This window comes from Dipteris shenzhenensis, chromosome 7 (genome assembly GCF_047967505.1).
Source record: "Dipteris shenzhenensis isolate YYH24624 ecotype China chromosome 7, Dip_SZ_1.0, whole genome shotgun sequence".
Classification (NCBI taxonomy): domain Eukaryota; kingdom Viridiplantae; phylum Streptophyta; class Polypodiopsida; order Gleicheniales; family Dipteridaceae; genus Dipteris; species Dipteris shenzhenensis.
In genome coordinates this window covers 18870619-18891469 of record NC_141602.1, presented here as the reverse complement: position 1 = coordinate 18891469, position 20851 = coordinate 18870619, and the positions used below count along the sequence as shown (strand labels likewise).

The 20851-nt window shown below is 44.1% G+C and overlaps 1 protein-coding gene across 1 annotated transcript; it reads right to left on the bottom strand.

Annotated features, from left to right (window-relative positions):
* Nucleotides 1-17578: 17578 nt before the first annotated feature.
* Nucleotides 17579-20615, bottom strand: LOC147900051 (uncharacterized). Its single transcript, XM_087377216.1, has one exon. The coding sequence runs from the start codon at nucleotides 20093-20095 to the stop codon at nucleotides 18026-18028; it is 2070 nt and encodes a 689-aa protein (XP_087233342.1). The 5' UTR covers nucleotides 20096-20615; the 3' UTR covers nucleotides 17579-18025.
* Nucleotides 20616-20851: the final 236 nt, after the last annotated feature.

Here is a 20851-nt window from a genome sequence, read left to right as displayed (position 1 = left end):
AGATAGTAGGTGCTACACCCTCCTTGATGGGGTGTTGTACCATCAAGGCATGGATGGGGTACTCAGACGGGCCATTGATGCAGATGAAGTGCCTAAGGTATTGAAGCATTATCATGATGGGTTTTGTGGAGGCCACTATGCCAGTGACTATACAGCTAAGAAGATTTTACATGCTGGATACTATTGGCCGACATTGTTCAAGGATGTCACTTTGTATTGCAAAACGTGTGAACCATGTCAATTCTTTGGTAGGAAGGATTTGCGTCCCGGGCAACATCACCCAGTGATGTCCATCCATCCGTTTCAGAAGTGGGGAATAGATTTTGTCGGGCCCTTGCCCATGACTGCCCGCAAAAAGAAGTATCTTTTGGTAGCCACTCAGTATGTCACTAAGTGGGCTGAAGCTATCACTCTCTCTGTTGCAAATGGCAAGGCAGTTTCAAGTTTCATATTTGAACGTATCTGCACAAGGTTTGGGACACCCATGGAGATAGTCTCTGACCATGGGAGTCCATTCTTAAATGAAGCAGTGGAGTTACTCATGGATCGCATGGGCATTGATCATCACACTTCTAGCATCTATTATCCAGCATCCATGGGTCAAACAGAGCGGACCAATGGCCTCCTCTGTAAAACCATAGGAAAAATGGCCGCAGGGAATAGGAGCCAATGGGATCAGAAGGTCACTGAAGCAGTGTGGGCTTACAACATCACTCATAAAACATCTACAGGTCACACCCCTTTTGAGTTGGTGTATGGTACTGAGGCAGTTTTACCACTTGAGATAGAGATTCCAGCCTTGAGATTGGCGCAGGAACAGAGGATGATAGAAGATGAACATGTAGAGGCCAGATTGGTACAACTTGAGAAGTTAGATGAGACCCGATGCCTTGCACTACATCAAACAGAGATCCAAAAGAATCGACAAAAGGCCCGATTGGATGCTAAGATTTGCAAGGGATGGGTAAGACACTTTGCTGAGGGGGATGTTGTGCTATGCTTTGATAATAGATTGGACCACCAAATGGATAAGAAGTTTCTGCCACTGTGGGCTGGTCCATACAAAGTCATCAAAGAACGTAGCAATGGGTCTATACAAGTTCAGGAGCTGCATGAACCATATGGCAAGAAGGTGATCAACAAGCGCTACCTCAAGCCTTTTTTTGTGCGTGATGGTCCCAAGCATGGAAATGCGGTGCATTCCCTGCCTGGGGGGGGGAACTGTTATGGATAAAATTGTCTAAGGAAAAAGGCATTAATATGTATGTGTGTTTGTATATGTGGCAATAGTATAATCAAATATGGTGTGAATAGGGCCCAAGGTTGAGGTGGCAAGGCATGACCATGTGCCACCCTTCCATGTAAGAGGACCCATAAGGTGTGTTGTACATAATCCATAATAGTAATATTATAAAATGCAAGGTGGCATGGCTCCTCCATGTGCCACCCCTCCACCTAGGATGCAATAATTGAGATATGGCTCAAAGTCCATGGGAGAAGCAATATAAAATGGGTGGAGATGGCTATTATATTGAGTTATTCCCTCCATATGGGATAGGCCCATGTGGGGGAGGTATAGAAGGACAAAGAGAGCTAGTTAAATAATGGGGAAAGTAGGATGAGGTGGCAAGATTCCTTGTGCCAACCCTCCACTTGTTCTCCTAGAGGTTTGAACCTATTATAAAATTGGAAAGAGACCAAGGGAGTATCATAGACTTGAGATACGGGGCTTGATTTATGTGGAAAATTGAGGCAAAGGGTTGTCGCATACAATTGAGAGTGCGTACCCACCTAGCCCACATGGGAGACTTTTCCACACACACCATGCATGTGGGAGGATACATTAATGTGGAGAGACCCCCTCTTTTGGCTATAAAAGGAAGGGGCAATTCCTTGATGGGACACGCTCATTCTTGTAAAGCCACCTAGCTAGTATTTTGATATTTCCCTCTCATCCCTCCTTTCCAATAAAGTATGGTTGACTTCCCTTGATGTCTACATCTCAACATTCCTCTTCCTATCATGTACTTGCTTCTCTTCTTACTCTCCCTTTCCCCTTGTGTCATAGTCTCCCTTTTCCTTCCCTCCACTTCTAATTCCTTATTCACCCCTATGACATCCCTTCACCCTCGTGATCTCCTTTTCTCTATGGCCTTTGAGCGTCGCCATACTTAGTCTCTAGCCTTTGGTCTCGGTTTCTTTTCCGGCTAAAAGTTTTGGTGTGGCTGCTGGGATACGAATCTCCACGGCTGGTGGCGAATCTTCTATTCGTACGGGTTACATCAACAAAACTATACCATCTGTGCTCTTTCTAAGCTACTGCGCGTGCATTCGATTCGTGCGTCTCCTGCGCTTCAGTTCTCTGGACTGCTGTGACTTCTGGTTGCGGACAGTTTTCTGCACTTCAGTTCTCTGGACTGTTGCGATTTTTGGTTGCGGACAGTTTTTTGCGCGACAGTTCTCTGGACTACCGCGACTTTTGGTTGTGGACAGTTTTCTGCGCTTCAGTTCTCTGGACTGCTGCAATTTCTGGTTGCGGACAGTTTTCTGCGCGACAGTTCTCTGGACTGCCGCGACTTCTGGTTGCGGACAGTTTTCTGGACTGCTCTGGTCGCGGACTGTTTCCTGAGCCCCTGCAAAAGAGTAACAGCAGATCCCGCGCCCCCCCTATCTCTTCTCTTCTGCTCCTTCTCCTTCTCTTTCTCTTCTCCTTCTCCTCTCCTCTCCTCTCTTTTTATTAAAGAGTAGGATTGGAACCCAAGACCTCCCCCTTCACGAAAGAAAGTCTTATCATTGGGCCAACAAGTTGGAAGTGGTAAAAATGTAATGATTTTTGTTCATATATTGAAATTGCGGGAGCTGTAACTCTCTAACCATAAGGAGTTTGCTCTTGTTGTAAAAAGCAAAAATATTTCATTTTATGTTCTCTATCCACTTCTCTTGCTAGATTGCCAATTCAGAACTTCTCCAAGCCCACTTCACGGAGGCACGCCTCACGAGAAGGGTGGACATTTATGTCACTTCTCGATGCGTTTAAGGAATTGGTGCCTGTTCCTCCGCACCTTACGACTACCAATGCACGAGATGTATTCCTTGATCTTCATGTCGACCTTCAACTGCTGATTGTCCAGTGCATTATTGATGGTGATGAAGGGTGGAATGACACACCGTGGATGATTCAGGGTGACGAACTACTGATGCGCTGGGAGGATTTTGACTTTACTTCTACTCATTGTGCGGTGATCGAACTACTTGCTGCTTCAGAGGTAATCAAAACGGTTTCCTTCTTCGAAGGGTGGGATGCTCCCCAAGCTTGGGGGGAGATTTGGCGCATCTGCTTGTTGATTCCTGTGGAAAAGCTCGTCCTAAATGGTTTATTCACAATCTCATTACAAAGGTTTCTAGGCCTTGGCTATGGTTGGTAATGTTTTGACCAAGGAATCCATTTGTACCTAATCAGCCTTTTGTGCCTCATTTTGAGCTTCAAATTGTAATTCTTTTTGGGCTTAAGATAGACTATCAACAAAGAATTGCAAGTTTATTTGGTGCTGAACGTTTGGCTCAAGTGTTGAATTCTCCCCACCCTCTCCTCCTACCTATCTTGGACTACCGAGAAACTTGGGATGTCCGAATTCTCGTCTTGGTGTGATGACATCTTGGATTCTTCAATTTGATGGAGCTTACAAACCTTCGACTAAGGCAGCTGGCGTGGGTGTGAAGCTCACTTCACCGGGTGGTGAGGAGTTTTGTTACAGCAAGTCTTCGCCCGCAAGTACTTGCAATCAAGCTGAGTACTCGGCGCTCATTTTTGGGCTACAGAAGGCATAAGAACATCATGCCAAGCAATTGGAGATGCAAGGAGATTCTCAACTAGTGTGTGAACAAGTTAGTGGAAGGTGGAAGGTGCGGAGCAAAGGCTTGGTTCCACGACATCAACAAGCCTTGGAACTTTGCAACCAATTTGAAGAGGTAAAAATTCAGCATATCCCTCGAGCTCGAAATCTTGTTGCTGATTTCTTGGCACATGAAGCTTGTATTTCAATCACGCATGACGCGAGTGGAAGCACCACCCCAACCAAGCCGCAAGCCACGAAGGAGGGTGATCATTTGTAAGGAATGCAAAGGTTGTGGTCATCATGAAACTAAGTGTTGGGCCTACTTGATACGAGTTCACCGACTTCGGCAGACCATCAGGAGGGTTCTCAAGGACATTGCTCAAAAGAAGGATGCCAGACCGCACACCCCTTGAAGAAATAGAATGGCGACTACAAGAACTGGAAGAAGCTGAAGGTGATGTGCAAGCTCTCCAACTGTTGACATTTGTCATGGCATTCTTGTTTGCCTTGATGAACAACCTCATGCGACGCCGCACCTCTAACCCTCGCGTGTAATGATCAAAGTGATATCATGAGGATTGGTCCTTTTAAGATTGTCTATGTGCTATTCTATGCTGAAGATTCTTCTCATGTAATATTTCACACTACACCAGTCACACCTTACCTTGCCTATGTGTGCTTTTTGGATGTATCTTCACCCGATTTTCAGTTCAAGCTTCCTCTTACTATTGTTCGTCCATAGATAAGCCCCTCTTTCCCATCTTCCAAGCATGGCTGACATTCCCGTGTTTTGTGGACGGGTAGAAGAAAATCCAAATGAGTATCTTGTGGCTTTCAAACGCCGTTGTGTCTCTCTCAACTTTCTTACTGAAGACAGATGGCTATTGGTTCTCCCCACATTTCTAGAAGGTTTGGCTCAAGTATGGTATGAGAAGCAAACCGAAGATGTTCGCCAAAGCTGGCCAAGGTTGACAGCAGCAATGATTGAGTATTTCGGCAAAGAAGAGGAGCCGGAGAATGTGTACCTGCAGGTGGCAAATTTGAAGCAGTCAGAAGGTGAGACGGCGCGTCGATATGTGGATCGAGCGGCCGTGCTCCTGGACCGTTTGATTGCCACACAGGAGGACAATGTCGGATTTCGAGCTAGAATGACTCAGCATGTGCTGGGCTACCTTGTAGCAGGAGCGAGTGATGAATTCCGCCTCAAGCTTAAATGGGAGAATCCAGAAACTATGGTGCTAGCACATGAGATTGCTCAAAAGTTTGACAAAGTTCAGTCTGACCCCGCTTCAAAGAAGACGATTGTCCCTCCGCATCCCCCTCCATTCCTGCAACAACAACCTGGGGGGTCTAACTCAGGGGCATACCCCCACCCCTCAGGGATGTGTCCACCGCCTCCACCTCAGATGTATGGTCCTCCCTTAGCTACTTAACCTCAACAAGGTGGATATCCTCATCCTCCGCCTCGAAGATTTCCCCAGCCTCGCCCACGAGCCCCCCTCCTCTCTACTCCCGTGGCCCCTCCAACTAAAGAGGCCCCCCCTGCAACAGAACCTGGAGTCAATGACCTAGCCAAGGCCCTGAATGATCTTCGGCTTGAGATGGTGGGCATCAGAAATCAAGCCAACTGCCCTCCAAGAGATCGTGCTAATGTTGTATGCTACGAGTGCCACCAGAAGGGTCATTATCACACAAAATGCCCCAATATTCCAAGGGTGAATCTTCTAAGTGAGTCAGGCACTGTGGATTCTGATGTGGAGATCCTTGATCTACGCTGAGATGGCAGACCCACCAACAGAGAAGACTAAAAGATCTCGCAGGAGTAAGTGGTCACCCTCGGATTTTCCCATCGGCTCAGGGCAAGAGGACTATTCGGTTGTTCAAGACCTTGCTCATCGTTCTTTGAGCATCACACTCCCTCAACTAATAGCATTAAGCCCTAAGGTGAGACGTGAGCTGCAGCAAGGTCTCTCAACAAGGAAGAGCAAGAAAAAGGAAAAGGTACGAGAGGTATCTTCTATCTCTGAAGAAATTGATCAGGACCCACACACAGTAGATGTCATCATAGATAATTGCCGTGTCAAAAATGTGTGTGTTGATGGGGGAGCTGCATGTAATATCATGGTGCCCCGCATCATGAAGAAATTGAATTTGAAATTTACAAGGCGTTCCTCCACTCGAATCAAGGTAGCAGATGGTCGACGACTCGCCACCATGGGAGTCATTGAGGATTTGCCCATCACTATCAACGGGCTGACCACCACTGTCAATTTCTATGTAGTGGACATTGAAGATACAGGCAGAAGTTACCCTGCCATACTCGGGAGACCATGGTTGAGAAAAAGTGATGCAGTCAGCTATTGGAAGACAGGACACATGTCTTTTGGTGCTTCCAAGGAGAAAATCCCTGTGCAACTTGGTGCCATGGAACCGGAAGAAGAAGAGGAGCATGATAGTGATACTCTCTCATCTTCAGTGTCTGAGTCCATGGAAGAATTAGATGGGGCGGAGGAATTCTCAGAGGAGGAAGTTTACATGATGGGGGTGTCTCCGACCCTGCCACCTGCAGAAAAGATAACAGCTAGTCCTCAACAGCTCGAATCAATGCTTTCTCCAGACCTCACTCCAGGTGAGAAAGATGAGTTTCTTGAAATGTTCAAAGATTTCCCTGACCTCTTTGCAACTAGCTACCACCACCTTCGCCATGTGACTGCCATAGAGCACAAGATAGAGCTGAAGCCTGATGCAAAGCCTGTGGCCCAGAAGTATCGGAGATTAGGGCCCCTACAGACCGACGCTTTGCACTCAGAGTTGCAGAAGCTTGTAGAGGCTGGGTTTATTGTTCCGGTTCACAATACTGAATGGGTTTCACCAGTGGTAGTCATCCCAAAGAAAAACAATAAGTGGCGGGTCTGCATCGACTATAAGAAGCTCAATGCTGCCACCAAGAGAGATCATCATCCTCTACCCTTTCAAGACCTCATTCTTGAGAAGGTAAGTGGACATGAGATGTATACTTTCTGTGATGGTTACTCTGGCTTTTATCAAATCAGAATTGCCGAGGAAGATGTGCTTAAAACCACATTTGCCACACCCTAGGGGACATTTGCATTCAAAGTAATGCCATTTGGCCTCACCAATGCTCCTGCCACCTTTCAAAGATTCATGCAGATGGTGTTTGCTCCTTATTTGGGGGATTTCTTGGAGGTGTTTTTAGATGATTTCTGTATATTCTCATCACGTAAGGAGCACATCATGAAGGTTAGATTGGCCTTCCAAAGGGTCAATGATGCAAATGGCAGTCTCAACCCTGAGAAATGCACCATTGGAGCCACTCAAGGGAGGTTATTGGGACATGTTGTCTCATCCGAGGGCATCAAGCCTGACCCCGAGAAGGTAGAAGCCATCCTCAAGCTCTCCCCACCTACAACCAAACATCAGGTATGCTCATTTGTCAATCTAGCAGGATACTATCGCCGCTTCATTGATCAGTATGCTGCTTTGACACGGCCCATGACTATGCTATTAAAAGATGGGGTTGATTTCTCTTGGAATGAGGATTGTGATCATGGGTTTGCACAAATCAAGAATGCTCTGGCTTCAGAACCCATTCTACGCAATCCAGACTGGTCAAAGACCTTCTATATCAATCCTGGGTTTGGAGAGCACACTCTGGCAGGTATTCTTCTCCAGCAAGGGGAGGATTGGTTCATGTATCCCGTTCGATTTGCTTCTCGACAATTGCTCGACACTGAGCGACGCTATTCAGAGGCCGACAAGCATGCCTTGTCTTTGGTGTTTTGCATTGAGAAATTTAAGCATTATGTGGCTGGAAGGTCCTTCTTTATACTCACTGACACTGGTCTTGCAAAGCAGGTTCTTCAATCACCAAATCCCATGGGCCGGTTGGCCAAATGGTTGGCAGTTCTACAAGAATATGATTTTTCTTTCAAAATTGTAAAAGGGGGTTGTTCCAACTTGAAGAATGCTTTGATTGATTTAGAGGAGTGCCTTGTTGTAACCCTGGTAGCAGCCATAGAAGTTGGGGATCCTTGGTATGGTGGTATATATAAGTTTTTGACCGCTTTCTCCTTTCCTTCAGAAAGTACAAGCTATGAGAGAAAGAAGATCCGCAGAGATAGTAGGCGCTACACCCTCCTTGATGGGGTGTTGTACCATCAAGGCATGGATGGGGTACTCAGACGGGCCATTGATGCAGATGAAGTGCCTAAGGTATTGAAGCATTATCATGATGGGTTTTGTGGAGGCCACTATGCCAATGACTATACAGCTAAGAAGATTTTACATGCTGGATACTATTGGCCGACATTGTTCAAGGATGTCACTTTGTATTGCAAAACCTGTGAACCATGTCAATTCTTCGGTAGGAAGGATTTGCGTCCCGGGCAACATCACCCAGTGATGTCCATCCATCCGTTTCAGAAGTGGGGAATAGATTTTGTCGGGCCCTTGCCCATGACTGCCCGCAAAAAGAAGTATCTTTTGGTAGCCACTCAGTATGTCACTAAGTGGGCTGAAGCTATCGCTCTCTCTGCTGCAAATGGCAAGGCAGTTTCAAGTTTCATATTTGAACGTATCTGCACAAGGTTTGGGACACCCATGGAGATAGTCTCTGACCATGGGAGTCCATTCTTAAATGAAGCAGTGGAGTTACTCATGGATCGCATGGGCATTGATCATCACACTTCTAGCATCTATTATCCAGCATCCATGGGTCAAACAGAGCGGACCAATGGCCTCCTCTGTAAAACCATAGGAAAAATGGCCGCAGGGAATAGGAGCCAATGGGATCAGAAGGTCACTGAAGCAGTGTGGGCTTACAACATCACTCATAAAACATCTACAGGTCACACCCCTTTTGAGTTGGTGTATGGTACCGAGGCAGTTTTACCACTTGAGATAGAGATTCCAGCCTTGAGATTGGCACAGGAACAGAGGATGATAGAAGATGAACATGTAGAGGCCAGATTGGTACAACTTGAGAAGTTAGATGAGACCCGACGCCTTGCACTACATCAAACAGAGATCCAAAAGAATCGACAAAAGGCCCGATTGGATGCTAAGATTCACAAGGGATGGGTAAGACACTTTGCTGAGGGGGATGTTGTGCTATGCTTTGATAACAGATTGGACCACCAAATGGATAAGAAGTTTCTGCCACTGTGGGCTGGTCCATACAAAGTCATCAAAGAACGTAGCAATGGGTCTGTACAAGTTCAGGAGCTGCATGAACCATATGGCAAGAAGGTGATCAACAAGCGCTACCTCAAGCCTTTCTTTGTGCGTGATGGTCCCAAGCATGGAAATGCGGTGCATTCCCTGCCTGGGGGGGGGAACTGTTATGGATAAAATTGTCTAAGGAAAAAGGCATTAATATGTATGTGTGTTTGTATATGTGGCAATAGTATAATCAAATATGGTGTGCATAGGGCCCAAGGTTAAGGTGGCAAGGCATGACCATGTGCCACCCTTCCATGTAAGAGGACCCATAAGGTGTGTTGTACATAATCCATAATAGTAATATTATAAAATGCAAGGTGGCATGGCTCCTCCATGTGCCACCCCTCCACCTAGGATGCAATAATTGAGATATGGCTCAAAGTCCATGGGAGAAGCAATATAAAATGGGTGGAGATGGCTATTATATTGAGTTATTCCCTCCATATGGGATAGGCCCATGTGGGGGAGGTATAGAAGGACAAAGAGAGCTAGTTAAATAATGGGGAAAGTAGGATGAGGTGGCAAGATTCCTTGTGCCAACCCTCCACTTGTTCTCCTAGAGGTTTGAACCTATTATAAAATTGGAAAGAGACCAAGGGAGTATCATAGACTTGAGATACGGGGCTTGATTTATGTGGAAAATTGAGGCAAAGGGTTGTCGCATACAATTGAGAGTGCGTACCCACCTAGCCCACATGGGAGACTTTTCCACACACACCATGCATGTGGGAGGATACATTAATGTGGAGAGACCCCCTCTTTTGGCTATAAAAGGAAGGGGCAATTCCTTGATGGGACACGCTCATTCTTGTAAAGCCACCTAGCTAGTATTTTGATATTTCCCTCTCATCCCTCCTTTCCAATAAAGTATGGTTCACTTCCCTTGATGTCTACATCTCAACATTCCTCTTCCTATCATGTACTTGCTTCTCTTCCCACTCTCCCTTTCCCCTTGTGTCATAGTCTCCCTTTTCCTTCCCTCCACTTCTAATTCCTTATTCACCCCTATGACATCCCTTCGCCCTCGTGATCTCCTTTTCTCTATGGCCTTTGAGCATCGCCATACTTAGTCTCTAGCCTTTGGTCTCGGTTTCTTTTCTGGCTAAAAGTATCAATCTCAAATTATATTGTTTATGTAGTTTATTAGGAGGTTGTTTCTTTGTACTAACCCCTTCACAAATTGTGTCCTCTTGCAACTTGATATCATGGGCAGGTCCCTACTCCTATCGAGATAGCCTACCACCACCACCATCGCAGAGGAGATACATGGAGGCACTTCTATGATGATGGGTTTGTGAAAATGGGATTCTTGTAACTACATTGCATACACAACATACATAGCATTTTGTTCAACCACACAAAATTCTACTTTTATTAACAAAAAATATTCTATAGAGGATCTATAAGCGCGTCTATAAATGCATTTATGTATGCATCTCTTTGTTTTTTAAAAATTTCTAGTAGGGTATCTATTTGCACGTCTATAGGTGCATCTATGTACGCGTCTATTTGTTTTTAAAATTTATAGCAGGGCATCTATTTGCACATCTATAGGCATGTCTATATGCACATCTATCTACTATATAGACGTGCCTTTAGATGCGGGTCTGTAGACGTGCCAATAGACGCACAAATAGACACGCTCATAATTTTTTTTAGAATTATGAAAACGCATCTCTGTGCATGTCTACAGATGCCTTTTCTTGTTGTGCCACATGCCAAATACTACTAAATGCCAAATAGTGTTAAATGTTAAATAGTGTTAAAACACACAATACTAGCAGTGCTAGATAGTGCTAAATAGTACTAAATGCTAACTACTACTAAATGCTTAATAGTATTTAGCCTTTTTAGCTATCCTTTTAGTACTAAATACATAGTACTAGTATTGCTTAGATAGTGCTGAAACACAAGTGTACTAGTAGTGCTAGATAGTGCCAAATAGTACTAAATGCTAAATAGTACTAAATGCTAGGTAGTGCTAATATTACTAAATGTTGAATAGTCCTAAATGCTGAATAGTACTTGATGCTAAATAGTGTTGAATAGTACTAAATGACAAATACTACTAAATGCCAAATAGTGTTAAATGCTAAATAGCACTGAAACACATAGTACTATTAGTGCTAGATAGTGCTAAATAATACTAAAAGCTAAATAGTACTACTGAATGCTAAATAGTGTTGAACACTAATAAATGCTAAATAGTGCTAAATAGTACCAAAGTCTAGATAGTGCAAAATGTTAAACATTGCTAAATGCCAAATAGTTCTAAATCCTATATATTGCTAAATCACATAAATAGTACTATTTAGTACTAAATAACTGACTTCAAATGTTCAGCATGTACAATATTATATTACTCTATTGAGTAATAAGTAATAAGAAAAAAAGAGTGAAGAAAATGTACCTGCTTTGTCAAAGCCCATGGCATCCAACCATGCATTTGACACCAATACATTGCAGGACGGATGAATACATTGCAAGTTCTCAGAAAAATGGAATACTGCACACATGATGTGGTATGTGTGCAAGCATGGTGCAAAGAGCACATCAATAGTTTTTTGAGAAAATCCAAGCCATAGAAAACATACCTGCATATTTATTGAAAGGGTAAGTACACACTACTTGTAAGAGGACCCAACTCTAAAAACTAAAACATTGATTTGTACATGGATGTTAAGAATCTCACCATTCAATATTTACATTCATAGTCACTACTGTAGAGCCTGTGGGATGGTTAGTTGGTGCTAGATTCAGAACTCCAGGACGCTGACTTGGGAGCTTCTCAATCAGATGCTGCATGTTGCTCAAAAAACTTGAGCTTGCTTGGTAGTGCTCTCCAATGCTGATTCGCTGTCTTTTTGTTGATTCAAATATTACTTTTGCTACATCTAGTTCTACCTCAAGTCTTGCTACATCCTTCAAGAACTCGTCTTGTAGAGAGTATGTTAGCAATTGTATTTTTGAAAAATTCATAAAATTTTGGATTCTGGAATCCACTATGTTGACAAGTGTGAACTACAATTGATTCAACTTTTGTGAGGGTTTCACCCTGAGTTGCAGTAGCAGCCTCAAAATTTGCATGCAATCTTGCATTCTCCTTTGACACTGTACCCTTCCACTCATGCAGTACATCTTCTTGCTCCACGCTGAACTTCCATTGATCCTATAAACTTACAAGCTCCCGTTTTGCTGTAGACGTGCCTACATCACTGATACAGGTGCTGTCCAAGCTAGCTGAGCATAGATTCACGTCTCTATGTTGGACAAAGTCATCCCAATCCACATCTACTCCATGAGTAGATGCAACGAATGCTCGCGCCAACACTAGACCAACTTCATTGTTCGTGACTGTTTTTGAATAGTAAATCCTACAGTAAATCTTCATAAAATCGTTAATAGCAATGATTTCTTTAGCCGACCTATATGAAAGCCACGCCAGCTCTCTTTGTTGTTGTTTCCCCATTTTTCTTGGATCTAGGTGTCCAACTCCAGATATGAGTCTGGCTTCGCTCTCAGGAAAAATCTCCATCTAAGACCGCAGGATTGCTATTGGTTGGCTATCCTTAGTCTTTGGCTTCTCTTTGGTTGGAGTCGAAATAGAAGCTGCTTTGCTGTCCATAGCCATTGCCTTCTCTTTGGTTGCAAACTTCCTGGATGGAGTGTTTATTCTTGGAGAAAGGACATTGGGCTTCTTGGAGGCGGGAGATGTGATACCTTTGGGCTTCCTTGGAGACATGGTGGTCTTCAACTACTACAAAGAGAGTAACATTTTAGTACCGGGAATCACACTTAGATGAAACAGAGTAAAATAACAAAGAGAGAGAGAGAGAGAGAGAGAGAGAGAGAGAGAGAGAGAGAGAGAGAGAGAGAAACAAAAAAAGCAAAAAGCTTGCATGTCGACAAAAGCAATGGCAAAAGACAATCGCATGCAGGTCTGAATATTAAAATATGGGGAGAAAGCATTTAGAGAATGGAGGAAAAGCAAAGAACGAATAGAGAATGGGGAAAAAGAGAAGAACGAAGAGAGAGAGAGAGAGAGAGAGAGAGAGAGAGAGAGAGAGAGAGAGAGAGAGAGAGAGAGAGAGTACTCACGAGAGAGTGACTCACGTCAACATCCTGTGAGAAAATTTGACATGGAAATTAAAAGTTCAGAAGTTCAAAAGTGGAAGCTAGAAATTAGAAGTTCAAAAGTTAGAAAGTGGAAGTGATAGAGTGCAGGTTCGAAAGTGAAACACTGAGAGGAGACGCAGTGCATGAAAATGTGTGTATGAGCATGAGAATGCATACGTGAGAATATCTTGTGCATGAGAATCTATAATCAATAAATATATTAGTGCACATCAACATCACGACCATTTGATGTGTCATTGTTCTTGCATCTCACAAGCATTGGTGGAAGGTTCATCAGTTGGAGCTGCAGGAGATCCTCTTGAATGACTTGGTTGGTGTGTGGCTCAATCGAGATGGGTGGGAGTACCGAAGGGGCATCTAAACTGTACTGAAAAGGAGGTATCCTATCAATGTGAAACCCTAGTCTCACAAACCATCTATGAGTGCATGCATACCAGCATCGCTCATCTCCCTCTGCTGCCAACCTCATGGAGGAATCAAGAGCCAACCATGGCAACCTCTGTCTCCTTGATGTGTAGTCCCCATATGATCTAACCCAATGTAGATATGTGATGGTCTGAAAGGTTGCATGTAGCTAGAGTGGAGAAGCACCAAACTTTGCCTGAATGATGTGATGTGGTACATATGGTTTCCCCTGGATCATCCGTGAGGGCACAAGGATCTGCAAGCACTCCACCTGTGTCCACTCTATCTCTGACATGTCAAGTCCCCAACAAGGGTTGCCATACATACCGACTGGTCGGACCAAGGAGTGGAAGAGAAGAGCCTTGGTCCAAGGGCCCTGTAAGTGGGAGTGGACTGTGGAAGCACTGTCTCTCTAGTTGAGCTAGTGAGGCATATCCCTTACTCAGTGTAGCCTGCATCGCTGGTCTCATTGTGAAGATCGGGCCACAGAAGATGACCCCCAAGTAAGTGTATGAGGATATGATCACAACTGGTGACCCACCGAAAGTAAAAGTAAACTACTTCGGTTGCATATTTACTCAAGAGGTGTTAAAGATCATGACCTTGGTCTTGCCAAGGTTGACCTCCAAATCATTGGATAAACAAAAAGCCTGTAGTGCATCCAGGTGTCGTTGGTGCCTCTCGGGTGTGGATGACCAGAGTGCCACATCATCTACATAAAGAAGAATCCTGATGATGATCTCGACAAGTGAGCAACCGGTCCCTCCGGAAGCCCCCATGAAAGTCTCAAGCTCATTGATGTAGAGGCCAAATAGGGTTGGTGATAAGGGGCAACCCTGTTTGACCCCTATGGTACTCAAGATCTCATCTGTCCTTAGTTCCTCCCTTCAGGTTCCTTTTTGTTGTAGTCAAGCTCATGCTTGGCCTTATTCAATTCAAGCTCCTTGTCTTTTGCAAATTTCGCTTAAATGGCAAATTGAGATTTAGCATCTACTTTCTCGTCATAGATAGCTATAGCAAGCAGGCACATTTAATCTATCCATATGGAAAATGACATACTCTACATACCGAGCTTGCATGCACAAACACTCCAAAGAAAAAAAATATTCATAGAGTGGTGGCACGTAGGCCATCATATCATGTAGTTGTCTATGATGGGGGTATGCAAAAAACCATGCATTTTAGACCCTGCTACATAACAGGATAGGCATTTGATTCAACTATTGCAACCATCAATAGCACAGTCTCGAAGTTGCTTCTGTATTCCTTCCTCCCTCATCCTAAGGTTATGGATGTTCTTCTTTATCTCCTTCACTCTTTGATCACTCCATGTAATAGCTTCATTTGATTCCCTCAACATCTCTTGAAGCCGCTTAAATTGCTCAATAGCATGAACATGGGCCGTTTCCAAGTCTTCCACTCTAGTTTGAAAATCTCTCATGATGATAGATTACTTTCAAAACTTTTGAAAGCCACTATAAGATCATGCACAACCCTATTGTAATATTGTTGTAGGGTCTTGTAGCTTAATCTTTGCACTTGATATGGAGAGGTAGATAGATGAGGGCAGTGGAAGTAGCAAGGAGAAATTATAAACATGGCCTAGGAATATGTTTCATTCTTTTTGGAAGATAGTTAATGGTTATGATACTTCTATTTTGACTGAGGATTTGGATCAAAATTTGTTTGATTCAATATTGAAGAAATTTATTGTTTGAAACAAGAAGGAAGATGGTAGATACCTACTACTCTAATGGCATTGATTAAGAGTTTCAAATGTGTTCTTAGGCAGCATCAGGAAGTTTGTCTTGATTCTACTTGGTGAGATGAGGTTCCTTTTGATATCTTGAAGCATCAAATGTTTCAAAATTATCAAGTTGCAATTGTTTTAGCTACGAATTGGACTAGAGAAGGATGGGTTGCAATAATTGACAAAGAAATATGAGGTTTTGGGGTTGAGGGATGACTAGTTAGTTCTTAATGATGTGGACTTTAATTGTTTCCAACCAAGGGGTCTACAAAGATGATTTGCATTCTTCTGTTTGCTTTGTTTTGCTATTCATGGTGGATCAGAGCTCTATGGGATTCAAAGGGGTCAATTTATTCATGGAGTAGATTCATTTGGTGACTTTGTTGGGTGAGTGTTTTTGTGCTATTCGTACTTTTTACTTTTACTTTTATTTGTATGCGTTTTTTAATGTGTTTTTTTGTTTTTCACATTTAATGAGAGGTTATCTAGGAATCACAAGCTAAATTTGAAGATATATAGTGCCGATCACCTTTGAAAGTCTATAAAGAGTTATAAGAAGAATGCTATCTTTTCTTATGATCAATTGTGTAGGCATATGCCTTCTATGGTTCTTGGTGATGAGAATTTGCTATGGTTCTTGGTGATGCCAATTGAAAATTTGCAGATTGTCTCTCCGCCATATAACGAGAATGGGACTAGGAGAATGTGGGATGATGTTGTTCCAAAGTGTGCACAGGCGTATGCTTCTAAAATTGATGGTGGTGATCTTTCTTTGTCAAGGGAATCATCTTCTGGTTTGTCATCAGGTTCTAATGCTATTTGTTCTTTAGAGTGTTTAGGTGGGCATTATTCTATATCATCTATTGAGAAGGGTTTAATTGTTTACAGTGGAGTTGCTTCTATGGCTTGTGGTGTTGGATGTTTGATGGGAGTTGGAGGTGGTACTTTTCATCGGTTTGGTGTTGTTGCTTCTCATTCCATAGACTATTGGTAGTAGTAGGTACTCAAGCAGGGGTGTTTGCACGATCTAAGATTCATATGCCTCCTTCTCACCTAGTTGGTGGCATTGTTGGTGTTATTGCTGTCAGTGAGGCAAGGATATTTGTAGGGTCTCATCTTCGTGTGCCTTCTTGTGGCCTAGTTTTTGGGATTGTTGGTGGTGTTAGTTGTTGGGAATTGTGTGATCAAGGGCTTGCTCAAGAAGTCATATGATCATGTGTGTGTGCGCGTGCGTGCATGCGCATGTGAGTGTGTGTGTGTGTGTGCAATTGTGTGAAGCACACTTAGAGCTATGAGGTGTATGGTCCATGACATAGAGTGATGATGTCGTACAAGGTTCCCTCTTGAGGAGGTGCCACTAATTTAGGAGTTATCTACTTTGATCTAGGAGAGGTAGAAGAAAATAAAGATTTTATCTTTTAAGGTTCAATATCTTTGTGAAGAGGCATGTGTTGATAGGGGTGGTGAGCGGCATCGAGTTTTTAAATTGTGTTTTTTAGATTTTTGGTAGCAATGGCATCGAGTTTGGAGGTCTTGCTAAGTAGTATTGGTGGTTGTGCCAAATTTGTGGATGTATGCAGTTTTTGTTTATTAATTGATGACATAATTGGTAGATATCTAGTTATTCGGTTGTAAATAAAGTTACTTTGATTGTAATTGTAGTCATTTTTGAAATTAACAAGTGTTAAACTTACACTTGTCTCTATGTAACTGAGTTTGCTATCATTTTTGGGTGGGTAATTTGCCAATTGTCATACTGGAATTTAGTCAGTTGTCTCTGTCGAGTTAATCTTTTGCTGAGTTGTTGTGCCCTCACGTGGGGTCTGTGTAATTTTCACCTTTCCATGAGACCTGTAATTTAAATTGGGCATGTTTTAGATCGGTAACACGATTTGATCCAAAGGTGGGGATAAATCCTCCACCCACCTAAAGGCCACATGCTAGAATTGAACTCTACTTTGTGCTTTGGGTGCCTTTATGAAAACGATGCTATGGAAATATATATTCATGGAGTTCAATGTCAGCTTATTCATTACGATGTTCTAGACTTCCATTTATAAAAGATTTGCGTTGGATTAAAGGACTTAAAAGGCATCTCTACACACAACATATCATTGCTGAGTTATATTCATATTTTTAAGAGAAAAGATTTTATATAGCTTTATAACTTGGCAAACATCTACGTTTTTTTCTATATTTCATTCTAGTGATGTATCCAGGTGTGGGCATCTAGGAGGAATCGTTAATCGGAACTGTACTTGTCTCAAAGCCGTAAGTGAGATATGCAGGAAGGGGAAGCGTCTGCTGCATGCACTGTGATTGCATTCCGTAATCTAAATGGCAAGGAAGACAAACGCCATATTATTGACGTATCGGAATAGCAAGCATCTCACTGCGAGTTGCGATTTTGCCATCGAGTTGAGAGGAGATGTTCTAACGAACGTCTGGTGTATAAGAAAAGCTAACCAAAATTTCCGGCTGGAATTTGTAGGAATGACAATGGAGACCGGATCCGTGATTTGAAGAACTTTCTACACGACACATATATGTGTTTGGTTATCTGTCAATTGGGCCCGTCAATTGGAAGTATCTTGTCACCTAGTGACACTGCGTATAATACACGAGGCCATGGATTAGCGTCCAGGTAGATGATAATTTACAGCTGCAGCGATGGTTCGGTTAGAATAGACGGTTCGTCTTTCTCATCCGATTTGTGGAACTTGGCATAGATGTCCTGGCTGTAGAACTTCCTAGTGCGGAGCACCAGTATCGCCGAGACGAAGCTCCCAGAAAGGCTCACTGCAGTCATAATAAGGAACGTGGTGCGGAAGCAGTGAGGCCCAAAGCACGACAGATCCGAGCTCGCCGGAGCTGGCGCATGAGCTGGTGAATGCAGGCTTAATCTAGTGTTAGAGAGCAGTTGTGCTTCCTGCTTCCTAGCCTCGATATCATATAGGTGTCCTGCGACTCTCACATTAAGCAAGTAAGATCCTAGAGGACTGGCTACAGCCCCCAAGTTATAGAGAGTTGCGTAATACTTTAGCCCAAAGAGCTCCGAGATCACAGCGAAGAGAACAGGCCACTGTGCTCCGAAGCAGAGGCCAACAAGGATGGAGGAAATATACAATGATCCGGTCGTCGGGAATGCAATGAGCAAGTGTCCAACGCAAGCTAAGGCGAGGACTATGGTGAGCATGAGGGTTCTTGGGAATCTGTATCGCTGGAGGAGTATTTCTGAGGAAAAACCAGCAATCACTCGACCCAGGAAATTCCAGATGCTAATGAGGGCGACAAATGTGTTCACACTGACTTGGGAGTACCCAAGAGCAGCACCGATTTGGCCCATATTATCGATGGCTGTAAGCGTAGCTCCGACTCCGCAGGTGGTAGCCACGAAGAGAATCCACATATCGAAGCTCAGTAAGGCTTGGGGGATGGTGAAGTCGTCGCCTCTCTCGGGCCAGTTGGAGAAGAAGGACTTTGTGGCAAGCTTGAATGAAGACACAATGCTTTTGGCAGGCGCTTTTGCAGAATTGTTCTCAGTTTGAGCCTGAAGATTCAGTGGAGCAGCTGGTTCTGTCTGCAATGGCTTGCAGCTTTGTGCTTCCACCATCACCGCGCCTCGCACTGAGGCTTTTACATCTTTTCGCGCCTCAAGTTGATCGCTTGATTCCGTGTCCTGCATGCCATGTTGATCAGCTCGATTGCTGGGCAGAGTCGAGGCTTGGGAAGCAGCCGAGGTGTTGAGAGAAGCGTTTGCGCCGTGAAGAGCTGTGTTTACCATCTTATCGTCTACCTCCTCAGCTGAAGGAGCTGTTTCCAGCTTCGTCTCAGCTCCATTGAGTTGCGAGGGATGCTTCTTTTGATCCCCCTTCTGCTGCTTCTTTCCATGATCAGAGGTAATCTTCGGTTCGGGATCGAATGTCTCAAGCTCCGCTCGCGCTCCGATCAACACATTTGAAGCCACCAGCAGTAGGGTTATGACTCCCATGACTTTGAAAGTTACAGACGAAAGAGACACCTGGTTTTCCACGACGATGATCAACATCAAAAATCCAGCCAGCAGAAGCGCTAGGTAGAGAAACGAGAAGAAGTGCTTGCCGTCGTTCTTGCCGATCTGGGGAGGCATGATTCGGACGAAGAACATGAAGAGGAGGGAGACAAGGGATGGCAACCATCCAACGAGCAAGATAACTCCGGTGGCGTTGTCTCCATATACGGCACGGTAGACCTGCTCAAAGATGGCACCGCTGAGACCGACGAAGCCCTTAAGGAGCCCGATCACAACGCCTCGGCTGTGGGGGAAGTTCTTCACGCAAGTAACGAGCACTCCTGTGTTGGCGAAGGTCTGGGAATTTGCTCCCACGGCCATATACAGATACATTTGCCCTATAGAAGGGCGAGCAATCCGCTTCGTTACAGCAAGCCAGATCATGAGATAGCCGAACAGGTTCATGCCGGCACCCACGGTGAGAACAGTCCAAGCCGGTGCAACCTCGTTTAGGAGACCCGATATGATCCCTACGTTGGCTCCCAGATCTTTGAAGAAGCCGAGGGTGTCGATGGTCTGCTGATCGTATTGGAGCGCCTCTTTGATGGAGCCCGAGTAGATGCTGAAGATGTAGGTTGCGCCAGCGAAGGACATGACGTAGGAGGAGACGACGATGACCATCCATCTACCTTTAAGGAGCTGAAGGCAAAACTGGCCGAAGGTTTTGAACCCCATATTCGAAAGACTGCGGAGTAGCGTTGGAGCTGGATTTTTGAGGGGCAGGCGGATGCTGGATAGGCAAGATGGGCAAGATGGCAATCTAGAATTGGCGAGAGAAAGCTGGTAAGAAAGCTGGCGATGAACCTGGAGGTGCTAAGCAAAGCATGAATGGTGGAAGGAAAGAAGGAAGCAACACGGTGATGCAAGGAGTGCGAGTGCCAGCTGCATGCAAAGAGCAGACCATTGAGGCAAGCAGGAAAGAAGAAATGCAAGAGGTGATACTATTAGACTGGTAAGTATTGAGTTGGGAGTAGCCGATTGAGGAAGACGATGACGATGGGGAGCTAACTTGGAAGAAGATGATTAAGGAAGGCTAGAGTGTGAGAGCTAAGGGATCTATGTGAAGTGAAACGTGGTGGAAGCGAAATAGAGTTGGAGAGTGTAAGTGATAAGTATGAAATCCCAATGAATATGAGCTGAGGCTGATATTGAAGATGAGAAGTATGAAATCCCTAAGAATATGAGCTGAGGCTGCAGCCTGCAAGCAAGGGTTGTGGGTGAAGTGGGGAGGATGAGGGGCACATATAATGAGAGAGTGATGAGCCTACAAGTGTGAGAATGTGTGTGGGTTGATTTCTCAAAAAGTGAGTGTGTGTGTGTGTCTTGTCCTCTATTTTTCTCTTCTCGTGCGTGCCAAATTCCAATTAGACACACCCAAAGTCACCCCTTGCCTTCCCTCGTCAACCCTTCCTTTTACCCTATGTGACATAT

Excerpts from the sequence above, each read along its gene's own strand:
- LOC147900051 (XM_087377216.1), bottom strand. The coding sequence starts at position 20,095 with ATGGGGTTCAAAACCTTCGGCCAGTTTTGCCTTCAGCTCCTTAAAGGT.